This window comes from Gossypium arboreum, chromosome 12 (genome assembly GCF_025698485.1).
Source record: "Gossypium arboreum isolate Shixiya-1 chromosome 12, ASM2569848v2, whole genome shotgun sequence".
Lineage (NCBI taxonomy): Eukaryota > Viridiplantae > Streptophyta > Magnoliopsida > Malvales > Malvaceae > Gossypium > Gossypium arboreum.
The window spans coordinates 101,690,139-101,714,591 of NC_069081.1; the positions used below are offsets into that span (position 1 = coordinate 101,690,139).

Sequence of the window (24,453 nt, forward strand, 5' to 3'; positions counted from 1 at the left end):
TAGTTGATTTTGGCACAAATAAAAGATTAGGTAGTCAAATCCTCTAATTGTAATATTTAGTGAATTGAGGTTTGAAAGAGCTTGTTGAGCTAAAACTTCTAAAACAAAAAAAGTAAGGATGGACAACTTTTCCCACAACTGAATGAAATATGTTGAATGACATATATAACCATGCTTACTCAAAAATTACTCCATTTGTCACATGCTCTCAAACATAATAAGGGTGCTAAGATATAAGTAATCTCCATTTTCTCATTTTCATTTTCCCCTCAAAAATGTTAAGTAAATCTAAAAAAAAAACTCCACCGTAAATATACAAAAAGCAAGTATGAAATTTTATTTGCAATATAATTTCATCCATTAAGATTAGTTTTTTTTATGCTTTTAAATTCTTGTACTTTTTTTGGTCTTTATTTGTCAAATTTTTTTCCTCCTTGTTAGTCGATTTTTCTTCATTTTTGCCCCTATAATTTGAATTTTTGGTCCTTATAATTCTATTTTTGGGTCCCCATAGTTCGTTTTAAGTCAAAATTGTTTTTTAAAATTTCAAAATATTTACTAATTAATTTCCATAATGATTATAATTCCTTGATAATAGTGTTTTATTTCAATAATTTTATGCAATAAATACTAAAATATTATAAACAAATAAATACTTAACAATAAAATGTGTAATACTTTTATTTATCATTTTACAAATATCAATTTCCAACTAAAATTTATCAAATAATTTTAAATAAATAGTCAATAGAATTAATTGATGAAACTAGTACAATTAGCGGAATGAATTTGGCTATAGTGATAGCAAAGACAGTGATTTTTCTTACTTTATGCTAAGTAAACCTTTTCAAGTTGGGACAAACATTATTTAGACAGGTTGTCTGTAACAGTTAAAAGTGTAATTTCCTAATTTACTTTACATGTTATAAAATTCAACAATTTAATTTATATATATTTGACAATTTTCTTATTTTGTGCTTTTAATTACACCTTTTCTAAATAAGGAAATCACATTTTCATATATAGACTACTACTTTACATGTTAAAATTAATGAAAAGGGTTAAAATGTTATCTAACAATATCAACATGGAAATGCCAAATAGAATTAAGGCATCCAAAGAATTTTTATAATCAACATAAATTTTGCAACATTAATATTTACTCAATTTTCATTAATATTATATCTATTTGCATTGATATTACATATAATTAAGAGTTATTATTTGATATATTATTAGTAAAATATTTTAATTTTAAAAATAATTTTAAATCTTTTTAATTCGTAAAAATTTTATTTTTATCACCTTCTAAATAGAATTTATATTAATCTTTAAATCTTATTTGTGCAATTTAAAATTCTAATATTACGATGTAATAATATGAGAAAAACTTATTAAATATATAATAAAAATAATTAATATAAATTTAAATATTAAAATAGAAGGATGAGGAAAAATTCTGGTAAAAGGTAAGAATTTTTAACATAAGTAAAAAAATATCTTTATTAATTTCCGAAGAAAATAATAATTTTCTGAAAAATAATTATTGAGTGCTATAATGCCTAGTATTAAATTACGACCGACTTAATACATTAATGTTACTAATTCGTAGCCTTAAATATGTGAAGAAAAGAAAGGAAAGTATAAAATATTTAATTAATCATTCAAAAAAAACATTGAATTAAAAGCATTTTTTTAAAAGAAAAATGAAAAGCATCTTACGTAAGAAATGAAGGTGAAATTTTAGTAGTCTATATATGAAAAATGTGAAGGTGGGAGGTCAATGGAGATAGTGGGGGTGTGCTAGCAGACATTTCTAACATCATATTCTTCTCATCTTTCTTTCACAGATTCCTCCAATCTTAAACGTCCATGAATCCACTCTTTTTAGGTTCTTTTTCCGTCAACTACAGCAGCTGCAACTTGCAAGGGCAGTGTCAGCTTCGATAGTACTCATAAAATTAATCTTATTTTAGCAGTAAGTTCTGGGGTCAAACCATAATATACCCACATGTTTGGTGATTGTCTTCCTGCTTGAATTTTTTTTTTTTTTTGGAATTTTAGGACTTTCTTTCATATAAAGACTAGATTTCCTGTCAGGTTGTTTTGCATGGGGGTGAGGTTAAGCTTGTTTTTATTGATTTGATGTGTGAATTTGGAATCTTTGTTTTCTGGAAACTGGTTGGTATTTAAGAGAGGGGAAATAAACTCTGTTTTGAAGTAGAAACTGAGAATCTTTGAGGAATTTTGTTTGCTTCTTTCTCCTTGTGGTTATTGAGAAAAATTTTCTTATCTTCTTTAGTCTGGGTCTTCTGTTTTGCCATTCTCAATTGCTGGATAAGATAGCATCTTTTCTTTCTCTTTTTCTTTTTCCCTTTTCCTTTGCTTTCCCTTACTATCTAAAGCTCCTTAAAATTCATCTGTCCTGTAGTCAATTTGGAGCTTACTGGGTTTTTTTTCTTCTTATCCCCAAGCCTCTTCATTTTCTGGTGATGTTTCAATAGATTTGACAGTGGGTCTATCGGTTTTGGATGTTATGTTGCTGGATAGCTTCTATGATGTCCATGAACTGTTTGATCAATTGTCAATTTAAGTGCACCGAGGCTAGTCTCCTTGGTGATAGCGGTACCAAGATGTGGTTCAAATGCTGGGATATAATCTCAACTTATAGTTTCAAGATCCACCATCACTACTACCAGTTTATTGGTTCCAAGAGAGTTAGCAAAACTTGGTGGAGAAAGCTCTTGCTTTCATGGGTCATTGGTTGGACTGTAGTCTCTATTTGGATCTTCTGTTATATGAGTTCTCAAGCTACCGAAAAGAGGAGGGAGACGCTCGCTAGCATGTGCGACGAGAGAGCTCGGATGTTGCAAGATCAGTTTAATGTAAGCATGAACCATATCCAGGCTATGTCAATTTTGATCTCAACTTTCCACCATGGCAAAAACCCTTCTGCTATTGATCAAGTAAGCTATATCCGCTTCTCCTAATTTTTAGTTAGGATAATAAAACTAGTTGTGATAGATAATTATGCATTTTTTGCTCGATTCAAAGTGATTATGCATTTGTTGCGCTTGATTCCATGTTTACGCTACTGCTTGCTCGATTCAAAGTGATTATGCATTTGTTGTGCTTGATTGCTGTCGTTTACTCTTCTTTGTGGCGTGCTTGATTCAAAGTGATTATGCATTTATTGTATTTGATTGCCGTGGTTTACTGTAACACCCCTATAACCGACCAGATCACCGGGTTAAGATATCGGGATTCTACATTTGTTGCCGAAGCAACAATAGTCAAATTCATTTTTATTCTGAGTCATATTTAATCAATTCATTTAAATATTTTCACATGTATTAATCATTATATCACTTATAACAATTTCATAACATTTCAAATTCATTTACTATTATTATTATTATTATTATTATTATTTTCTTTTCCTCCTCTTCTTCCTCTCAATTCCCAATCCTTTATGAATATATATATTAGAATTTTAACTTTTAGTATAACATGCTTATATGAACAGTAACAATATTTTCACTATTTACTTATGTGTTCAAATTAAGGTTGTGCACTTGTGTCATGGTCATTAAATTATTTATATTTTACGCTACATAATTCAAATTAAGATCTGCTTAATGTTTTTGAAACTAGACTCAAATATCTTTTTATCATAAAATTTTCAGAATTTCTACTTTAGTCAATCAGTACAGTAAATTCTTCAAAATTTCTCCTGTTCTGCTACTTGACAGTTTCGACTTTTCTTTACTAAAAATTAATTATCTCTGAATAAGGGGTTTGGATGACGTTTCCATTTGTTTCTCTTAAAAATAGACTCGTTAAGAATTTAAACGTATATATTTCAGACCCTAATCATTTTTATACAATTTTTGATAATTTTCCAAAGTTAGAACAGGGGAACCTAAATCTATTCCGACCTTGCCTCACAAGAATTAATATATCTCAAAATCTACAATCCGTTGCTTTCGCTGTTTCTTTTATACAAAACTAAACTCAATAAGATTTAATTTCATATTTGATTCAACCTCTAAATAGATTTCTACCATTTTTGATGAATTTTCAAAATCAGACTACTGCTAATGTCCAAAATTGTTTTAGTGCAAAATGTTGATAACCAAATTTATAGCACTCTTCTTTCCTTTCTTTACAATATTTCCTATCACTTCCTCTTATTTCCCTTCACTAACATATTAAGAATATAAAATTTTATATAAAAAAACTCTAATAACCTCATTTTTTAGCTTTTTCAATAATATCAAACTTAAAAACATATTTAAATTTTGATGTTCTTGTCTTATTGATTTCAAACTTTACTTGATTTTCTCTCCTTCAGCTTCTATTTTTTTGAATCCAAGGTAATATTCTTATTACCCATAGTCTTTTTATCACTTTTCTTTATGGAAATTCCTTGAAATTCGAGGGAAAAGTGATAAATTTATGGTGGAAGGACTAAATGTAAAAAATGAAAACTTCTTTCTTCACCAAGAAGTGGCGTGAAAAGGTGGAAGGAAAGATGAAAGACATTTTTTTTTTCCCATATTTTCTTAACTATTAATTAATAATAAAATATCTTAAAATAAAATAATAATAAAATATTCAAACAAATCAAATTTCAACACCAATCCTTTGATTATCATGAAATTTATATTGATTGAGAAATGATCATTTTATCCTTCAATATTCTCCACAATTTTTTTTTTGAATCATCACTTAATTTTTCTAAGATTACAATTGAGTCCCTCGTACTTTTTTTGCTTATTCAATTTGGTTCTTATTCATCAATTTTTCTTATTTTCCATATTCTTCCACCATTAAGATATTTGTACCTATTGGCCTTTCAAATTTTTCATATTTATACTTTTAACCTTTGAAATTCTAAGTATTTACACTTGGGCCCCAGAACTTTCCACATATTTATGATTTAGTCCCTACTTTAAATTAATGCATCAGATCATGCTTCTCAATTAAATCTTCTCTAACATCACTCAGCTTCCTCTTTTATCACCTTCATTTCCTTATTTCAATTTATCAAAAACACAACTCGATTTATCAATGCTTTTATAATGTAACAAATTTTGGGTTGTTTCATTTACTCTCTTCTTTATCGTGCTCGAGTCAAATTGATTATGTTTGTGTTGTGCTTGATAGCTATGGTTACTTTCTTCTTTGTCATTTGCTTGATTCAGTGTGTTAATCTTGCTGCACTTTTCTTAATTTAGGATGAACTCATATTTGGCAATTTACTCACCTGATGTTTTTGGTTGGCTATATAGTTATAGTTTCAACCAAAATTGATACTTCCGAATTTTAGTTGAATAAGAATCTTGTCAACTGGGTAGCCATACTTGCTTCAAAACATTGAATACGTTTTTTAAAGCTTCTTAGACTAGAAAAGATCTGAGTGGTTTTAGTTGTGGATTATATGATCATTTGTTTTTTAGTCAACAAAGGGAACTCACTTTATGAACCTGCAGATGACTTTTGCAAGGTACACGGAGCGAACTGCTTTTGAAAGGCCCCTCACAAGTGGTGTGGCATATGCTGTAAGGGTGCTCCACTCTGAAAGGGAACAATTTGAAAAGCATCAAGGATGGACTATTAAGAGGATGGATACACTCGAAAAAAATCCTGTTCATAAAGATGACTATAATCCTGACCTCTTTGAACCATCGCCGATTCAGGAAGAATACGCACCTGTTATCTTTGCACAGGATATCATATCACATGTGATTTCTATTGATCTGCTGTCGGGAAAGGTGAGATCGTTTAATATTCCAAAAGGTTTGGTTTTCAGTACCTGTAGCCAATACTGATAAATTGCACTTTTTCTAAAGAAAAATGGTATAAAAGAGAACCGAATTAAGTATTTTCTATCTCTAAAGAGTTTTGGCACTAGTTGAATAAAGAATTTTGAATTCATTCGTTTATAATATTCAGTTGTGAATCTTTAATTTTTTGGGTATCAACAGGAAGATCGCGAGAATGTATTGCGTGCAAGAAAATCAGGAAAGGGGGTGCTGACAGCTCCTTTTCCATTACTCAAAACAAATCGTCTTGGAGTTATTTTGACATTTGCTGTCTACAAGAGGGATCTTCCCTCGAATGCAACTCCTAATGAGAGGATTCAAGCAACTAATGGGTATGTTTTCACTATGAACAAAAGTAGAAATATTTAATCAATGTTTCCATATATTTTGCAGAATTAGTAGGAAGCTGAATGCCTTAGGCTTCCCATCTCTAAAATGCACAAAACAGATAAAAGTTGTAAGAAGAAATCTGATAGCTTAAGGACTCTAAAATGATCATATGCATCGATCATTACATTTGCCATGCCGAAAAGATGAAACAAGCTCTTTGTTTTTTTAAGAAAAGGTCCCCGATGTGATGCTCTAGTTAATGGCTTGGATAAGATGATCACATTAGTTATTGAGATGTTACTTAATACCATCATTGCTCGATCAGATATCTTGGTGGAGTGTTTGATGTCGAGTCACTTGTGGAGAAGTTGCTACATCAGCTTGCAAGCAAACAAACAATACTTGTCAATGTGTTGGACACAACTAATCGATCTTACCCTATTAGTATGTATGGCTCAAACGCATCAGATGATGGGTTGGAGCTTGTCAGCCATCTTAATTTTGGAGATCCTTTCAGAAAGCACGAGATGCGCTGCAGGTAGTCCATCAATCTTGGATCACCTTTTGATCTTGGTTTCACCTTCTCTTTGATATGGGCTTCTATTGTTAGCTTTCAACCCATTTCATTTCAACATAAATTCAGTTATTTCTTTGATAACAAATGATTTCTGTGCCTTTGCAAGTGGATGCCAACCTTTACATAATTTTCACTGTTACATGTCCATAAAACCAGGGTAACTCGGACATAACCATGATCTAATTTTGCTCTTCCTATAGGTTTAAACAAAAGCCACCGTGGCCGTGGCTAGCAATAACCACTTCAATTGGCATCCTTGTGATTGCATTACTTGTTGGGCATATATTTCATGCAGCTGTTAATCGAATTGCGAAGGTAGAAGATGATTGCCACAAGATGATGGAGCTCAAAAAACAGGCTGAGGCAGCTGATGTGGCCAAATCTCAGGTATATGACACATCTGATCTATATCCTACGTGTTCAGGCCTGTTACAGATATTTGGTCCTAATTACTTGTAACTGTTTTTTCAGTTCCTTGCTACTGTTTCACATGAGATTAGAACCCCAATGAACGGTGTGCTGGGTGAGTCTAAACATCCATTTATTTCTCTGAATTTATTTGCATGCAGTGTATAATAATGCTCAGAAAATTAAATCAAATAACTAGTAAAGAATAGAGTTTACTTAGCCATGACAGTGTGCCACTTTTTCTTACAGGAATGTTGCATATGCTTATGGACACGGATTTAGATGTTACACAACTTGATTATGTCCGAACTGCCCAAGCTAGTGGAAAGGCTCTGGTTGCGCTTATAAATGAGGTTTTGGATCAGGCTAAGATCGAATCTGGTAAGCTAGAGCTCGAGGAAGTGCAGTTTGATCTACGAGCAGTCTTGGACGATGTCTTATCACTCTTTTCAGGGAAGGCTCAAGACAAAGGAGTAGAGGTGAGATACCTGTATCTCTATGACTCACCACCTTCCTTCCACTCTCTTCCCTTTTTCGTTCTCTTTCACCCTTTGTGCGGTGTTCATCCAAGAGTCTTAACATATATTTTATTTTGTATAATTGATTTGCGGATGAGTGCAGTTGGCAGTTTTCATTTCAGATCAAGTGCCTGAGACGCTAATTGGCGATCCCGGGAGATTCAGACAAATCATCACCAATCTCATGGGAAACTCAATTAAGGTATGTTGTTGGTTCTCGATTTAATATATAAACGAAACTTGTTGGAATAAGTTTTGTCAAATCAATTAATTCTGACTTGTGGATGCTTCGATTTAAGTTGGGTTTGATCTTAATTATGCTTTAGTGGCATAAACTTATCATTTACTTACTGGTGCAGTTCACAGAGAAAGGGCACATCCATGTTACGGTTCATCTTGTGGAGGAGGTGATTGATTCAATAGAAGTTGAGACTGAATCTTCATCAAACAATACCTTGAGTGGTTTTCCAGTTGCGGATAGACTCCAGAGCTGGAAAGGATTTAGAACTTTCAGTCAAGAAGGATCCATTCATCCTTTCTCTGACAGCATTAATATTATTGTATCAGTTGAAGATACAGGAGAAGGAATCCCTATAGAAGCACAATCTCGTGTTTTCACACCTTTTATGCAAGTGGGCCCTTCTATTTCCCGAACGCATGGAGGCACGGGCATCGGACTAAGCATAAGCAAGTGTTTGGTTAATCTAATGAAGGGAGAAATTGGTTTTGTTAGCATTCCCAAGATTGGTTCTACCTTTACATTTACTGCTGGTTTCACCAGTGGCTCTTCTAGTTCGAAGGAGTACAAAAGCCAGCAAATCAACAACCAGACTAACTCAGTTTCCTCAGAGTTCCGTGGGAAGAGAGCACTAGTTGTGGATCCTAGATCTGTCCGGGCCAAAGTGTCAAGATATCATATCCAGCGGTTGGGAATTCATGTTGAAGTAGTTTCCGATTGGAAACAAGGTTTATCTAGCATAAGCCAAGGTGGTAGTGCTTTCAACATGGTTCTCATCGAACAGGAAGTTTGGGATCAAGATCTAAATGGTTCAGCTCACTTCATCGATAACTTGGAGAAAAGAGCTATTACTACTCCGAAGGTATTCCTTTTGTCCAATTCTATCAGTTCTTCCCGAGCAAATACTACTACGTCTGGTGTTTGTAACTTGACCGTCATCCCGAAGCCCTTGAGGGCTAGCATGTTAGCGGCATCTCTACAACGAGCCATGGGTGATGGGAACAAAGGGAATCCTCGTAATGGGGAGTTACCTAGCCTATCTCTTCAGAATCTTCTTCCTGGGAGAAAAATTCTAATTGTAGATGACAACAACGTGAACCTAAAAGTAGCTGCTGGTGCTTTGAAAAAATATGGAGCTGATGTGGTTAGTGCTTCAAGAGGAATGGAAGCTATTGAACTGCTTACACCGCCTCACCGGTTTGATGCCTGTTTCATGGATATCCAAATGCCTGAGATGGATGGGTATGTATCCCGTGTTGCTTTTAGAACTTCCCTATAAAATTCTGATTCAGAAATTGAGTTTCAAAATCTTACAAAATAAGACAAAAATAATATTTTCTAGTTGGTTTAATTGGCGTTGAAGTTGCCTTTACAATGTCTTATGTTTGCATTTTACAGGTTTGAAGCTACAAAGAGAATTCGGGATTCGGAACAAAATATCAATGACCGTATTCACTTTGGAGAATTATCAGTCGAAACTTATAACAACATTTCAAACTGGCATGTACCAATTTTGGCTATGACGGCAGATGTTATCCAGGCCACACATGAGGAGTGCCTACGGCGTGGAATGGATGGATATGTATCTAAACCATTTGAAGCCGAGCAATTATACCGGGAAGTTTCACGATTTTTCCATTAGGCATCAGATCAGAATCGGTTGGAAGGACTTCTGTGCATGACTTGCTGATGGCATCAGTACAACCGCCCCTTCTATGGCATGCTTTGAGATACCTTAATAAGTCGCAATTCTTCCCAAGAGTGAGTTGCCTCCAACCTTGGTTTTTAGTTTCTTTCAGAACCTCAAGAAACCATGCAATTATTTCTCAAACCTTAACAAAATCAAACATCATGTTTTTCTTTTTCACCAATCTCTTGACATCTTGCCATGAATGATGTTCTTGCAGGAAAAAAACGTGTTTTTGTAGCAGGGTGTATATAAAATCATGCTTGGGTATGGGATTTTCTTGTATTCTACAAAGCAGTTGACAAAGGTTGTAGATCCTTTTTCATTTTTGCCTGTAAAGTTGGTCACGATCACAAGCCTTCCAGCAGGGTTGGTGAATTCAGATTTCTGTGCAGTAAAAAGAAAAACACTGATTTTAACTTAGGGTAAAAACAAAGTTACCATATTGAAATGAATGGAAGAAAATCATATTCCTTTGAGTGTATCAGTATCTCAGCATCCCCGGGGGGGGGGAGGATTGAGTCTTATACATTAATTAATGCTCCAATAAAATGATTGGTCAGTACCTTATTCAGATTTAACAAATTGTATCATGTTCATCTATGTTATCTTATCATAATTGGTGTTAATGTATATTTGGAGCAATGGTGTATATTTATATAGTGTTGGTCGCTGTTTCATTTTGGTGTTGTATTTGTATGGTGCTATTACGTTATGTTTAATGTGGTTGGGTCTAATGTTATTAATTTTTCAAGTGTTAGTATTGTCATATATGTAGGCATTATCTTACGCAACAATTTATGAAGAAAATGAAGTAAGATTCTTTGAAAATTTTGTGTGACTGAATTAAACACAAATTTCTTCTTATAAGGTCTCTGCTAATTTGTTTCCTTAGTCAAGGTTTACTTAGGCATAATTCAAGGGAAATGTAAGTTCACACGGATTCACATTCCTTTATTCAAAAAAGGCATGTACTTATCTTGTTAGAAATTTATTTTAGTGTAAATTTGTTGCAAACAATTTATTCTTTTTATTCAACTATGTTTTTGCTCGTGTGATGTACATATGTATTAATCAGTTTTTTAGAATTGATGATTTGAAAAAAAAAAAATTATGTACCGAAATATACGTGGACAATTTATTAACTTATTAACTTACTCACCATCATATTATTCACGTGGACAATCTCAAGATGTTTTTTTTTTTAAGTTAAACTTATGTTGTTTAGGTTTAGATTTGTTTTAAATTTAACTTAATTTAATTTTATACCATTATATCATCCACGTGGAATTGATGATTTGAAAAAAAATCATGTATCAAATTTTTATTAGTTGGTTTTGCATTTACAAAGTGTGTTAACTCCAAGTACCATAATAATACACAGATAGATAGTCCATGTACTACATTAATATTTTTCAAAGTATAAGTACCAAATTGAACATCTTATAAAAGTACAACTACCAAATAATATACAAATTGATAGTTTAAGTACCATATTGGACATTTTCAAAGTATAAGCACCATATTAGACATTTTATAAAAGTACAGATGCCAAATATGATATTATTCCTAATAATAATAAGGGTTAATATATCTTTTGCCATTGATCTTGGCCACTTGTACATAATTGGTACCTTTTTTTTTTTACCTAATACCTAAACTTCAATTTTGTTACATACTTTGGTAACACTCTTAAATTACGCTAACATAGCATTTATGATAAATAGTATGGTGACACATGGCAATCCTATGTGGCAAAAAATGTTATTGAATTAAAATACATCAAATTTGATATTTTATAAAATCTATTCCCATCATATTTTATAAAATATCATAATTTGTAAAATATATATCTCTAAATATATAAAATATGTTTCATATAAAAACTATAAAAACTATAAAATCTATAAATATATAATTGTATTTTTAATTTCATAATAATATAAAAATATAATATTTTATTAAAACTAAAATTATATAAAATTGCTATAAAATGTTTGGAATGAACCTCAACAAATAGTTGTCCGAGTTCAAACGTATCTGAACAATCACTTGTCTAGGTTCATTCTTTATGCTAAAAATTATAATTTTTATAATTTTAAATATTACTTTTATTTTTTAATTTTTGCGATATGTTAAAATATGTACTGTCATGAATTATCATACTATTGGTCATTATTATCACATTAGTATATTTTAATTATGTTGCAGTATCAATGTATGACCAAATTAAAAATTAGGTACTAATTAAATACAGATGATGAAACTCAGACAAAACATATATTAGCTCTTATTTTTATTAGACGGAGACCTCCAATTTTTTAACATACATAGACCTCCATTTTCAATTGGCCGATAACGTGATTTTCAATTAACAATTGGGACTTCCTTCACCCCATTTGTCACGCCCTAGGACAAATCCTTGTGGGTTTACGCTGTCAAAATTTTGAGTGCATTGATTATGTTGGTAAGTAGGCGTTTCCCTAGTAAAGGTGAGAATGGGATTGTTTTCTTTTAAATTTAATTTACTTGAACAGCACATATTCTCTGCAGATTCTGGTTGTGCATTTGTCCATCGATATAACGCTTTGGGTAAAGCATGGGAAGCAAGTTATTCCCAGCAGTACAAATGGGGCGGCTGTTGTGAATCCAAATGACTTTATCCCCTAAACTCCGCCCCACACTACCCACCACTTTCTTTGCACACACATATATATATATACCCTCTCACTCTCTCCCTCAAACTCACAAACCTTCACCGAGTTGTCTGGGACTTCGTCGTTATTTAAAAGAAGAAAAAACAATAGCGGATTGGGGACCTGTTTTTGTGGCAATGGTGTTGTTCGTGTTGCTAACCCCAGGGCTGTTGTTTCAGGTTCCAGGGCACCATAGGTGCGTGGAGTTTGGGAATTTTAAGACAAAGTGGTGCTTCGGTTCTAATCCATTCTCTGCTGTATTTTGGGCCAATCTGTGTCTTCTTGCTTGCTGTTAAGGTTCACTTGTATCTAGGTTGATCATGCATTATCTGATTCAGGATGTTATGAAGTATTTATAAACTTGTTATGTCACTCTGCTTGCTTCGTGTTCTAATGTTGAGTCTTGAGCTTAATCCCCACGAAAATCTAAGCTCTCTCGCGTTTTGTTAATCCTGTGTTTTTTCAATTAAGAAAAGAAGTTCCATTGCGTCTTTGGAGTATTATTAAGCTACACACTACATTTCGACTAATAGATACTTGAGTATTAAAAATAAATAAAAAACCTCACTTGTCATTTTATGTTTTGTATGTTACACAGTGTTTTAAGATATATCTATGATTTTCGACATATTTCATCCATCTTCTTCTACAATGAATGGTCTTCGTAATAACAAAGTTGAATTGTGGCCAATGCTAATCACTGTAACTGACCAAACAAAGAAGAAGGCATTTGGGTTGTGAATGATGTAATCCACATTTCTCATTTCTGGATAAGCATTATCCATGCTTAAGCTATTTAAACACACTTGCATTTCAAATCAATTTACTTCTCTTTAAAAGTCTTTTTCTTTCAACCAAAGACAATAAGAAAAGGAAACCATTTCATCACTTGCCTGGAACAGAGTAAGAGGGAAGAGCCAAGATGAAGCTCTTTTTTTTTAGATTTTATAATATTTTTTAAAAATAAGAAAATCAAATTTGATGAATTGAATAGATCAACGCAAAAATTCCCGCCGCCTTCATCTTACAAAATTACTGCTTTATATAATTATTTCTCTAACAGTTTTTCTTTTTTTTTTTAAAGGCTTACCTCATAGAAAAGAAATGGGAATCAATCAACCCTCCCATGTTTTTTTTTTTTAATGGTAAATAAGAAGAATACAAAATACACATTTAAATACTTTACAAAGTCACTCGCTATTTGTCTATTTCAGCTACACAAGGAAGCTATATTCACATATTTCAGTTAATATTTGAAGCAAAGACCTATCCACATTTCCTGCATTAATACTCGAAGAAACCTGCTAAACTCTTTTTCCCCGTGTGTGGCACCTTCACAATAACTCCAATGCTGCTCCATTCTTTTAAGGCATCCTGACTCTTTGCCCCATCCACCTTTCCTCTTTACAAAACCTTCCATGCTGCAATCCACAATCAGAGTCCATCAGCAGTCTACTAAATCTTACATACATTCAATATTCAATTGATTGGAAACAGAAATCATAAGCATTTGAAAACTTCTTATACAACGCAAAACATAACTGAACAAAGCAATACCGAAGAGCATAGAAGTGAGATACAACATAGTAAAATTAAGCTAATTCAAGTGCAAAAGATTGCCAATAATTTGATATCATGATGAACCACCTATACAACTTATAAGCAACGTCACAACGTTCAACCTCAAGCTTAATTTATCTTAAGAGTTAGATCCAAAGCTCAACAAACTGAAACAGTCTGCTCCAAAATTTGACAAACCAAAACCCTTATTAGTGTTCCTATTCCATTACTTGTCAAAGAAACCCACCAACCAGCAGTATATCACATTTCAAACTAGCTATTCCTATACCATCAAATGTTACTGCAAAAATAATAAAGATAACTACTTCATTATGGTTCAAACCATCAAAGTGAACAGAACATGGAAATGCAATACACCAAACTCGTTATGAACCTAATTAATTCATCTTAAACATAGTTTCACCGTTAACAGAGTTTTCCTGTATCATTAGCATTTGATTGATTGCATAAAAGGTTCTCAAGAAGCACGCATTGAAGATCAAGGAATAAAGTAAAATCAAAACTGGAGAAATTGGCAAGTATATTTTGCTCCACAGTAGAAAACAACTTACTGGAAAACAATCTAATCTAAATATTCCAACTATAAAATGCAGGAGGGGTCCTGCCAATCATGTTATTTCAACTAATAAAATGTTCATCTACCTCTTGTTTTAAGGATAATAAAAAAACCAACTGAAAGAAAGTCGTCATAGAATCTGTATCTCCACTTTTCGACCACTGATCAGCAAATTCTATTCGATAAGGGTTTGGTGATCACCTCTCAAAATAAAATTCATCACTTCATGTAGTCTAAAACATGGTATCACCATTCATTGTAGAACATCCAATGCTAAAATTTAGCAGAAGAGCTGAATGACCATTCTAACAAATCATATTCATCGATAAAAAATTAAAGAGACAAATTGGGAGTAAGGGATTTAATTTTACTGACTAGAAAAGGTAACTTGGGGAATATAAGGTTTTAATTCACAATGATCTATTTAGTATCTTTTATTCATTCAACTATAGTATCTCAAATCAGAATAAAAGAACTTAGATTAAAACAGAGACAAAAAAGCCAACACCCAGAAAACAGACAATCAGTAAAAGAAAACAAATTTATCTCAAACATGAAAATTCCCATAGCCCAATCATCGATTTTTTAATAAGAAAAAAAGTAATTAAATTAAGTAAAAGAAACAATTTACCAGGAATATCCTTTCGAGGCGAAGGAGGGGGGGCCATGGCGTAACAAAGAATAGAACGACCTAACATGGAAATCACGGAAACAATCCCAGCAACGTAAAATACCATGAACAAGCCAATAACCCAAGGCATCAACAAGAAACCTATAAAGAAAGTAACCGATCCACACAACATCAACGAAACCGATATCCCTAGCATCAGCCAAGCGTATCCCGCCGGAGATATCGTCGTCGTCGACAAGTATTGGGGGTGAGACCTCCACCCCGGCACCGGAGATTGGTCGGCGAAAGGTATCGGCGGCGATCGTATAAGATTCAGAACCAGCGCCGACAGCTCGTGGAAAACCCTTGATTGCTGATCCTGATGTCGATGATTTTCCTCTTGTCTTCTCATCATTCTTTTTCTCAGGCAAAATCCAATTGAAAATTGGAAGATGAAAAATTTCCTAAACCCTATTATCCGAAGAAAAAATTAAAAAGATTTTGAGATATTTTTTCTAAAAACGAGGCGAATGGATAAACCCAGGGACAGTTATCAAAACCACAGTTTGATTGGAGAATAATTAACAACTAGAGAGTTCTGATAGCCAAACAATTGTTTGTTTCTCTGGAAATTATAGAGGGAAAGTGAAAAAGGAAGAGACGCGGCGGTGCTTTTATTCCGATTAATTGGAATTTTCGTAAACCAAAAACAAAATAAATAGAACAGTAAACAACTCTTTTTGGATGACAAGTAATCATGAGCGCGTGTATTGAAATTGCTTTTATGGATGAGAGCAGACGTGGAAATCTTAGGTGGGGACAGCTGACGTAAGCCTTATCCTTTTATTTTGAAGCTTGAGTTTAGCTGTTCCTGCTTTCATATCGATTAAGCGCGTGGGCGTTGCTAATTTGATTGCATTATTTTCTTTGAGGATCTGTCATTTCTTTTTTCTACATTGTATATATATATATTCTCGAACTAAACTTTTAAATCAAAAATAATATCTTCTTTTATTTCCCTCAATTTTTTTTTCTTCAATCTTATATATATTTTAGTAGATAAAACAAAGCTTAGAAAATTAAATTATATTGATTAGTTTGAACAACTCTTTAGACTTATCATTAATAAGGTTTTCAATTAAATTGGAAGGATTTTTGCTATCACATTGATACCCTCTAAATCACTTTAGACCATTTTTATAATTTAATTTGTAATCTAATTAGTTTCCCTAGGAACATATGATACCACTTGATACTCATTATTCTTTAGCAATTGATGAATACGTCTTACTAGTGATGACGTCGAAAAATTTGAATTTCTAATATGCAAACTATAAACCGTCTTTAAACTATCAGATTAAATCAAAATCTTGTTTAAACCTCAGTTTTGTAAAAACATCAACCAACTTAAAATATTTCATAGTTTAACGTCAAAAATTGAACAAGTGCCCAAACAACAATTATAACCCACAACTCATTCCCCCAAGTGATTTCGCTGTTGAAAAGTCAATTAAGGGGCTGTTGAAAAGTAAAAAATGGGAGGTGCAATTGGCACCGAAAGAAAAAGTGATAGGCAAGTTGTTTAAAGTTGAATGGGATAATTGCAATTTTGGTTCCTAATTTTTTAGGCCATTTGCAAGTTGGTCCCTGAACCTCAACTATAAATAGGCCTAATCATTTTTCATTTCAACTATCCCAACCAATCTTTCTCTCTTAGTTTTCTCTCTTCTCCCATTTGAGAATTCTTAAGGAATTCTATTTGTTTGTAATATTTTGAAGATAGTAAAGTTATCATCGGTGTTAGTGCCCGGGGCGTAGGTATAATTTAGAACCTCGTTAAAACTCTTGTGTTCTTTCTTGTCCTATTTTTCTTTCAATATTTGAGGTATAATAGTAGTGTTTAATTGTGCTATTAAATTACTATAGAAGGGATATTCTAACTAAGGAAAGACTTGGTATTTAAGAGATCCATGTGATCCACCTCTCGTCCTTGGGAATTAAACTTTGTGTGATTTTTTAGTACAATAATTTACACGCTTCGACCTATTGGAACAACAAGTGGTATCGAGTAGAAGGTTAATCGTAGTATGCTCTGTGGTTGCGCTTAAACCGATCTTCCACATCGAAAAAGATTTCCTTAGGTATATTGAAAGATTATGGAGAAAAGCGGTTGGTGTAGGAGCTTCAACATCGTCCATGTGGACAAGACCGATAATTGCAAATGCAAGATTGGCCGTAGAGATCTTTGATGGCACGGGCCATTTTGGTATGTGGCAAAGTGAGGTTCTAGATGCCCTTTTTCAACAGGGTCTAGACATTGCCATTGATGAAGAGAAACCGGATGATGTACAGGAGAAAGATTGGAAGGCGATCAATCGGTTGGCATGTGGCACAATTCGATCATGCCTTTCTCGAGAGCGGTATGCTTTTTCAAAGGAAACTTCGCAAATAAGTTGTGGGTGGCACTTGAAGAAATTTTTTGAAGAAAAACAGTCAAAATAAGCTCCACTTGAAGAAAAGACTGCTTTCGCTTCACTTACGTCCCAGTACCACAATGAATGATCACATCACCAAATTTAATCGCTTAGTCACCGATTTGCTAAATCTGGATGAGACATTCAAAGATGAAGATTTGGCTTTGATGTTGTTGGGGTCACTTCGAGGAGTTTGAGTTCCTAGAAACTACTCTACTTCATGGCGGGAGTGATATATCTCGAGCTAAGTCTCATGCGGCCTTATCTGATTATGAACAGAGAAAGAAGGACAAACAGAAAAACTTAATCAAAGATACAGAAGCTTTAGTAGTCCGAGGTCGTTCATACACTCGGAAGAAAACTCAGAAAGGAAGATCAAAGTCAAAGTCCAAGTCCAGACTCGGAAAAGATGAATGTGCCTTTTGTCATGAGAAAGGCCACTGGAAGAAAAATTGTCCAAAGCTGAAGAATAAGGGAAAAGCTGCTGTAGATGCTTGTGTTGCAAAGCATGATACCAGTGACTCTGAACTATCACTGGTTGCATCATCATCGTTGTTCCATTCAGATGAGTGGATATTGGATTTGGGTTGTACCTATCATATGTCCCCTAACCGGGAGTGGTTCTCTGATTTAGTAGAACTAAATGGAGGAGTTGTTTATATGGGCAATGACAATGCCTGTAGATGCTTGTGTTGCAAAGCATGATACCAGTGACTCTGAACTATCACTGGTTGCATTATCATCGTCGTTCCATTCAGATGAGTGGATATTGGATTTGGGTTGTACCTATCATATGTCCCCTAACCGGAGTGGTTCTCGATTTAGTAGAACTAAATGGAGGAGTTGTTTATATGGGCAATGACAATGCTCGTAGATGCTTGTGTTGCAAAGCATGATACCGTGACTCGAACTATCATTTGGTTGCATCATCATCGTCGTTCCATTCGGATGAGTGGATATTGGATTTGGGTTGTACCTATCATATGTCCCTAACCGAGTGGTTCTCGATTTAGTAGAACTAAATGGAGGAGTTGTTTATATGGGCAATGACAATGCTCAGAAACTGTTGGGATAGGTTCAATCCAATTAAAGAATCAAGATGGATCAACGAGTTCGATGATGTAATGCGTGCCGGTTTGAAGAAAAATCTTATCTCATTGGGAGCCTTAGAATCCAATGGTTCAGTTGTTATTATGAGAGATGGGGTTTTGAAAGTGACATCTGGCGCACTTGTGATATTGAAGGGGATCAGGAAAAATAACTTGTATTACTACCAAGGTAGTACAGTTATTGGAACAGTCGCTGCAGCTTCCGGTAACAAAGAATTAGACTCAATGCAGTTGTGGCATATGAAGTTGGGACATGCCAGTGAAAAATCCTCGCAAATTCTGGCAAAGCAAGGATTGTTGAAAGGTGCAAAGGCTTGGAAATTAAAATTTTGCGAGCATTGTGTTCTGGGAAAGCAAAAGAGAGTGAAATTTGGTACTACTATCCATAATACAAAAGGTATTTTGGAATATGTTCACTCAGATGTGTGGGGGCCTTCCAAGACACCTTCATTGGGAGGAAAACACTACTTTGTTACTTTTTTAATAACTTTTCTAGAAGAGTTTGGGTGTATACCATGAGAACTAAGGATGAAGTGCTTGGAGTTTTTCTTAAATGGAAAACTATGGTCGAAAACCAGACTGGCAAGAAAATCAAGCGGCTTAAGACGGACAATGGAGGGGAATATAAAAGTGATCCGTTCTTCGATGTGTGCCAAGAGTATGGTATTGTTCGACACTTCACGCTTAGGGATACACCACAATGAGAATGGAGTGGCAGAGCGTATGAATCGAACATTCTTTGGAGAAAGTTCGACGTATGTTGTCCAATCTTTGGGTTGGGCAAGCAATTTTGAATGAGGTGTGATATATCTGGCTATCTTGTTAATCGTTTGCCATCATCTCGCATTAGAAAGAAAAACTCCTATGGACGTATGGTCGGAAAAGCGGCTCTGATTATGATTCCTTACATGTGTTTGGATCCACCGCATATTACCATGTGAAGGAGTCAAAGTTAGATCTGAGGGCAAAGAAAGCTCTCTTTATGGGAATCACTTCGGGTGAAGGGATTTCGTCTTTGGTGCTTAGACACAAAGAAAATGATCATAGCAGAGATGTTACCTTTGATGAATCTGCCACATTGAAAAAGGTAGTAGATAAAGATATTCAGACGAGCGATACTCCACAGCAGATGGAGTGTACTCCAAAACAGGTGGAGTTTGAGCAGATGGGGATTTGCCCAGTTAATAAGTCTAATTCTCCAGCCACAATGGAGGAATTAGAAGTTGAAGAGGTTCTAACCCAAGAACAGTTAAGTACATCAGAACCAGTTGCAGTTGCAAAGCCACGGAGAGAAATTCGTAGACCTGCTCGATTTACTAATATGGTGGCCTACACCCTTCTCGTTGTTGATGATGATATTCCTATCACTTATCAAGAAGCAATGCAAAGCTTAGAAAGTGATAAATGGAAAAGCGCCATGGATGAAGAAATGCAATCTCTCCAGAAGAACAATACTTGGGAGTTGGCACAATTGTCGAAAGGTAAAAGGGCAATCGGATGCAAGTGGGTATTCGCAAAGAAAGACGGATCTCCTAGCAAGAAAGATGTTCGCTACAAGGCAAGATTGGTAGCTAAAGGCTACGCTCAGAAGGAAGAAATTGACTACAATGATGTATTTTCCCCTGTTGTAAAGCATTCCTCCATTAGAATTTTGTTGGCCTTGGTAGCACAGTTGAATTTGGAGCTAGCTCAACTTGATGTTAAGATGGCTTTCTTGCATGGTGAGTTAGAAGAGGAGATCTATATGACTTAGCCCGAAGGATACACAGATGCTGGTGGTAGAAATTGGGTTTGTAAGCTGAACAAATTGCTATATGGATTGAAGCAATCACCGAGGCAGTGGTACAAGCGATTTGATAGCTTTATGAGAAGGCAGAAGTACACAAGAAGTAAAAATGACAATTGTGTGTATTTGTAGAAGCTGCATGACGGATCTTTCATTTATCTACTCTTGTATGTTAATGATATGTTAATCGCTTCAAAGAGCCAAAAAGAGATAGATAAGCTGAAGGCTCAGTTGAATCAAGAGTTCGAGATGAAAGATCTAGGTGAGGCAAAGAAGATTCTCGGCATGGAGATAAGTAGAGATAGACAGAGAGGCAAGCTTTGTTTGAATCAGAAGCAATATCTGAAAAAGGTATTACAATGTTTTGGTGTAAATGAAAACACAAAACATGTAAGTACCCCACTTGCTTCTCATTTGAAACTTAGTGCTCAATTATCTCCGGCGAAGAAGAAAGAGAATATATGGCAAAAGTCCCATATGCTAATGCAGTTGGGAGTTTGATGTATCTTGATGGTGTGTCTGCCGACATTTCACAAGTTGTTGGATTTGTGGCGGTATATGCATGATCCTCGAAAAGGACATTGGCAAGTCAGTGAAATGGATTCTACGGTATATTCGAAAACCGTAGATGTTGGTTTAATTTTTGAACAGGATGAAGCACTTGGTCAGTTTGTAGTTGGATATGTTGATTCCGACTTTGCTGGTGATTTACACAAACATCGTTCAACTATAGGGTATCTGTTTACTCTTGCGAAAGCCCCAGTGAGTTGGAAGTCTACCTTACAGTCTATAGTAGCAGTGTCTATTACAGAGGCAGAATATATGACAGTTACAGAAGCTGTTAAGGAGGCTATTTGGCTTAATGGATTGTTGAAAGACTTGGGAGTTGTTCAAAGTCACATTAGTCTATATTGTGATAGTCAGAGCGCTATTCATTTAGCGAAAAATCAAGTCTATCATTCAAGAACCAAGCATATCGACGTAAGATATCACTTTGTGCGGGAAGTCTTTGAAAAAGGAAAAATTCTACTTCAGAAGATTTCGACAGCAGATAATCCCGCAGATATGATGACCAAGGTGGTAACAACAATCAAGTTTAATCATTGTTTGAACTTGATTAACATCCTGAGAATTTGAGCACCTTCAAGTGTATGGCGCTCGAGAGCGCATTTAGAGGCATTACAAAAGATAGCTTTATCGAATATGGGGAGTTGAAGGAAGTGTGTGAAGATGTGATTATCCTAATCAAATCTTCAAGGTGGAGATTGTTGCAAAGTCAATTAAAGGGGTGTTGAAAAGTCAAAAATGGGAGGTGCAATTGGCACCGAAAGAAAAAGTGATAGGCAAGTTGTTTAAAGTTGAATGGGATAATTGCAATTTTGGTCCCTAATTTTTTAGGCCATTTGCAAGTTAGTCCTTGAACCTCAACTATAAATAGGCCTAATCATTTTTCATTTCAACCATCCCAACCAATCTTTCTCTCTTAGTTTTCTCTCTTTTCCCATTTGAGAATTCTTAAGGAATTCTATTTGTTTGTAATATTTTGAAGATAGTAAAGTTATCATCTGGTGTTAGTGCCCGACGACGTAGGTATAATTTATCGAACCTCGTTAAAACTCTTGTGTTCTTTCTTGTCCTATTTTTCTTTCAATATTTGAGGGTATAATAGTAGTATTTAATTGTGCTATTAAATTACTATAGAAGGGATATTCTGACTAAGGAAAGACTTGGTATTTAAGAGATCCATGTGATCCACCTCTCTTCCCTGGGAATTGAACTTTGTGTGATTTTTTAGTACAATAATTTACACGCTTCCGACCCTATTGGAACAACATTCGCACCACACCCCGTGCTGATTTGCTAATTTGCTAATAGCCCATAGTTCTATCTTATATTTTGTTTAGCTGTTTGCTAATTTTGTGTACTCTTTTCTTAGAGAAAATACTGTAGAAATTAGTTATTTTATGCCAGCTTTTTATTTTTACTGTTTATCACACAATTGTATTTTTAAAACAAATTAAATTATCAATCATTTATTAAAATATAAATAATTTATCTTTTCAATAATCCTTTTAAAAATAATGAAATAACAATTAAAAACATAAAATTATCGGGTTAAAAGAAAAAAAGAAGATTTTTTGACAAAAAATTAATTTTACGTAAAGAGTTATTTTAGCCTTGCATTTAATTTTTCGTCTTTTTTAACTCTTAGATTTGTATTTTCTTTTAAATCATTTCAATATGATTAAAAAGTTAACGTTTTAACTTTTTAAAATTAAAATTATTATAAAATTAATTTTAAATAATTAAAATTATAAAAATATTTTTAAATATTTTAAATTTTGAAAAAGATTAATTAAATGTTAATATGTTTTCTACATAGTAATTAATTTTTGAATTTATTTTGAAGTAATTTAACAAAAAATATAAATTTAAAATTAAATAAATAAAAAATTAATTTTTTTATAAAATTAGAGGTGAAAACTATCATTATACTTCATTCTTATCTTTGCAGGAAATGGAAATCACAATTTCCCAGGGAAATAATGGCCTTGAATTGTTAGAGATCACGTGTTACAGTTAAATGCCAATCCTTCAAACCCTGCATTGTACGAGGGTGAGATCGATCGGCGGAGTTGGAAAACACATACTTTACAGTAATGTAAAAGTAACCCCATCATTGATGACAAAAGGCAATTTTAAAATAAAATAAGATAGTGATTATGGTGGAGAACGAATGTTGTTATTATTTGTTATATGATATCCAATCCGTATTAGCGCACGAGGTAGGTCAAGGATACTCGAATAGTAAGCCGGTTATTAATAAGCTGGAAGGTCCCTTACAAATCTCCCTTCTAGGATGATCATCAAGATTACCACATGCCATTCATTATTCGGATTCTTGAGCTTTTATTGAGAATATAAAGTTGTTAGTCATCAAATTCCACATGAGTTCAACTGTTCCATATTATCACAGACATCATCATTCCATGGAAGAAAACCATTTCACACGTTCTATAATGATAGCTTAATGGCATGCTCAACACGTTAACATCACCTTACATGGAGCCCTTTCCTATAAATACCTCTAGGAACGAAGATGTAACACCCTTAACCCTTATTCGTCACCGAAACAAGGTTACGAAGTATTACCGAGCTTTATGGATTAATTACAAAAATTTCACAACCATTAACATAAATATCAAGAATTATTCATATATCACTCATATTGTTCCTTATATGGGCATTTGAGGCCCAAAATACACGTTAGAAACAAATCAGGACCAAATCGGAAACTTAGAGAATTTTTCTCAAAATTTCAAAATTTTCCTTAGGAATAGGAGACACACGCCTGTGTCTTAGGTCGTGTGGGCAATCAATGTGAAAAACACGGCCATGTCTCAACTCGTGTCCTTACCCGTGTAACTCTCTGACTTGGTTCACACAGCCAACCACACGCCCATGTGCTAGGCCGTGGGTAAAGTGCAGGGGTCACACGGCCAAGTCACATGCCCGTGTGTTAGGCCGTGTGTAAAAACCTGGGCATTCTGTTTTGAAATTTCAAGGTGCAGGGGACACACGGCTAGACTACACGCCCATGTCTCCGCCTGTGTGGACAAAAATAGGCTATTTTAAGGCTACTTTTCTCACCCTTTATAACTCCACCTTGCACTCAACATTTGAATACACTAATATGTCCCAACCAAGCAACCAAAACAACCAAAATTCATGTTTTAAATATAGCATATCATCACAAAACTTGTTTACCTAAACTTACCAAAACAACTTCATTCATTGGTTTACCCAAAATATACTACTAAATACATGCATGCAAACATATTTATTTATATGTTATTCACAACCATATTTTAAATTTAGCTCTTTCACAACCCAACCTTATACATGCCATATAAACCCTAAAAATGTATAATAAAATTTACTGGGGTAATCTGGATAATGTAGCCTGATGTGTTGATCCGATCTTCCAAACTTCTTGAAAATCTACATAGAACATTAAATAACACAGGTAAGCTTAATGAAACTTAGTAAGTTCA

The 24,453-nt window shown here is 34.1% G+C and overlaps 2 protein-coding genes and 1 pseudogene across 7 annotated transcripts; 2 read left to right on the plus strand and 1 right to left on the minus strand.

The window, feature by feature from the left end:
* Nucleotides 1–1,678: 1,678 nt before the first annotated feature.
* Nucleotides 1,679–10,417, plus strand: LOC108479439 (histidine kinase 3-like). 5 transcript variants are annotated; one of them, XR_008275853.1, is made up of 11 exons: nt 1,680–2,966; nt 5,496–5,777; nt 5,991–6,160; nt 6,484–6,696; nt 6,936–7,122; nt 7,207–7,258; nt 7,393–7,622; nt 7,765–7,863; nt 8,021–9,141; nt 9,298–9,660; nt 9,807–10,417. XR_008275853.1 is itself a non-coding variant. In XM_017782024.2 (10 exons), the coding sequence occupies exons 1-10, from the start codon at nt 2,532–2,534 to the stop codon at nt 9,539–9,541; spliced, it is 3,033 nt and encodes a 1,010-aa protein (XP_017637513.1). In that variant the 5' UTR covers nt 1,679–2,531; the 3' UTR covers nt 9,542–9,661. The 5 variants fall into 5 exon arrangements, 1 of the variants encoding a protein (XP_017637513.1); XR_008275856.1 differs by lacking the exon at nt 1,680–2,966 and adding an exon at nt 4,971–5,086; XR_008275855.1 differs by lacking the exon at nt 1,680–2,966 and adding an exon at nt 4,999–5,100.
* A 1,670-nt stretch (nt 10,418–12,087) lies between these two features.
* On the plus strand, nt 12,088–12,770 carry LOC108476669 (uncharacterized; annotated as a pseudogene).
* A 606-nt stretch (nt 12,771–13,376) lies between these two features.
* LOC108476667 (uncharacterized) lies at nt 13,377–15,780 on the minus strand. 2 transcript variants are annotated; one of them, XM_017778938.2, is made up of 2 exons: nt 15,051–15,780; nt 13,377–13,703 (listed from the first exon to the last, which is right to left on the minus strand). In XM_017778938.2, the coding sequence occupies exons 1-2, from the start codon at nt 15,442–15,444 to the stop codon at nt 13,687–13,689; spliced, it is 411 nt and encodes a 136-aa protein (XP_017634427.1). In that variant the 5' UTR covers nt 15,445–15,780; the 3' UTR covers nt 13,377–13,686. The 2 variants fall into 2 exon arrangements, with proteins under 2 accessions (XP_017634427.1, XP_052879439.1); XM_053023479.1 differs by having other exon boundaries at nt 13,377–13,743.
* Between the last annotated feature and the right edge of the window lie 8,673 nt (nt 15,781–24,453).

Coding starts and splice junctions, on each gene's coding strand:
- LOC108476667 (XM_017778938.2), bottom strand. CDS start 15,444: ATGATGAGAAGACAAGAGGAAAATCATCGACATCAGGATCAGCAATCA.
- LOC108479439 (XM_017782024.2), top strand. CDS start 2,532: ATGTTATGTTGCTGGATAGCTTCTATGATGTCCATGAACTGTTTGATC. Junction 2,967..5,495: donor ACCCTTCTGCTATTGATCAA/GTAAGCTATATC, acceptor ATGAACCTGCAG/ATGACTTTTGCAAGGTACAC. Junction 7,864..8,020: donor TCATGGGAAACTCAATTAAG/GTATGTTGTTGG, acceptor TTACTGGTGCAG/TTCACAGAGAAAGGGCACAT.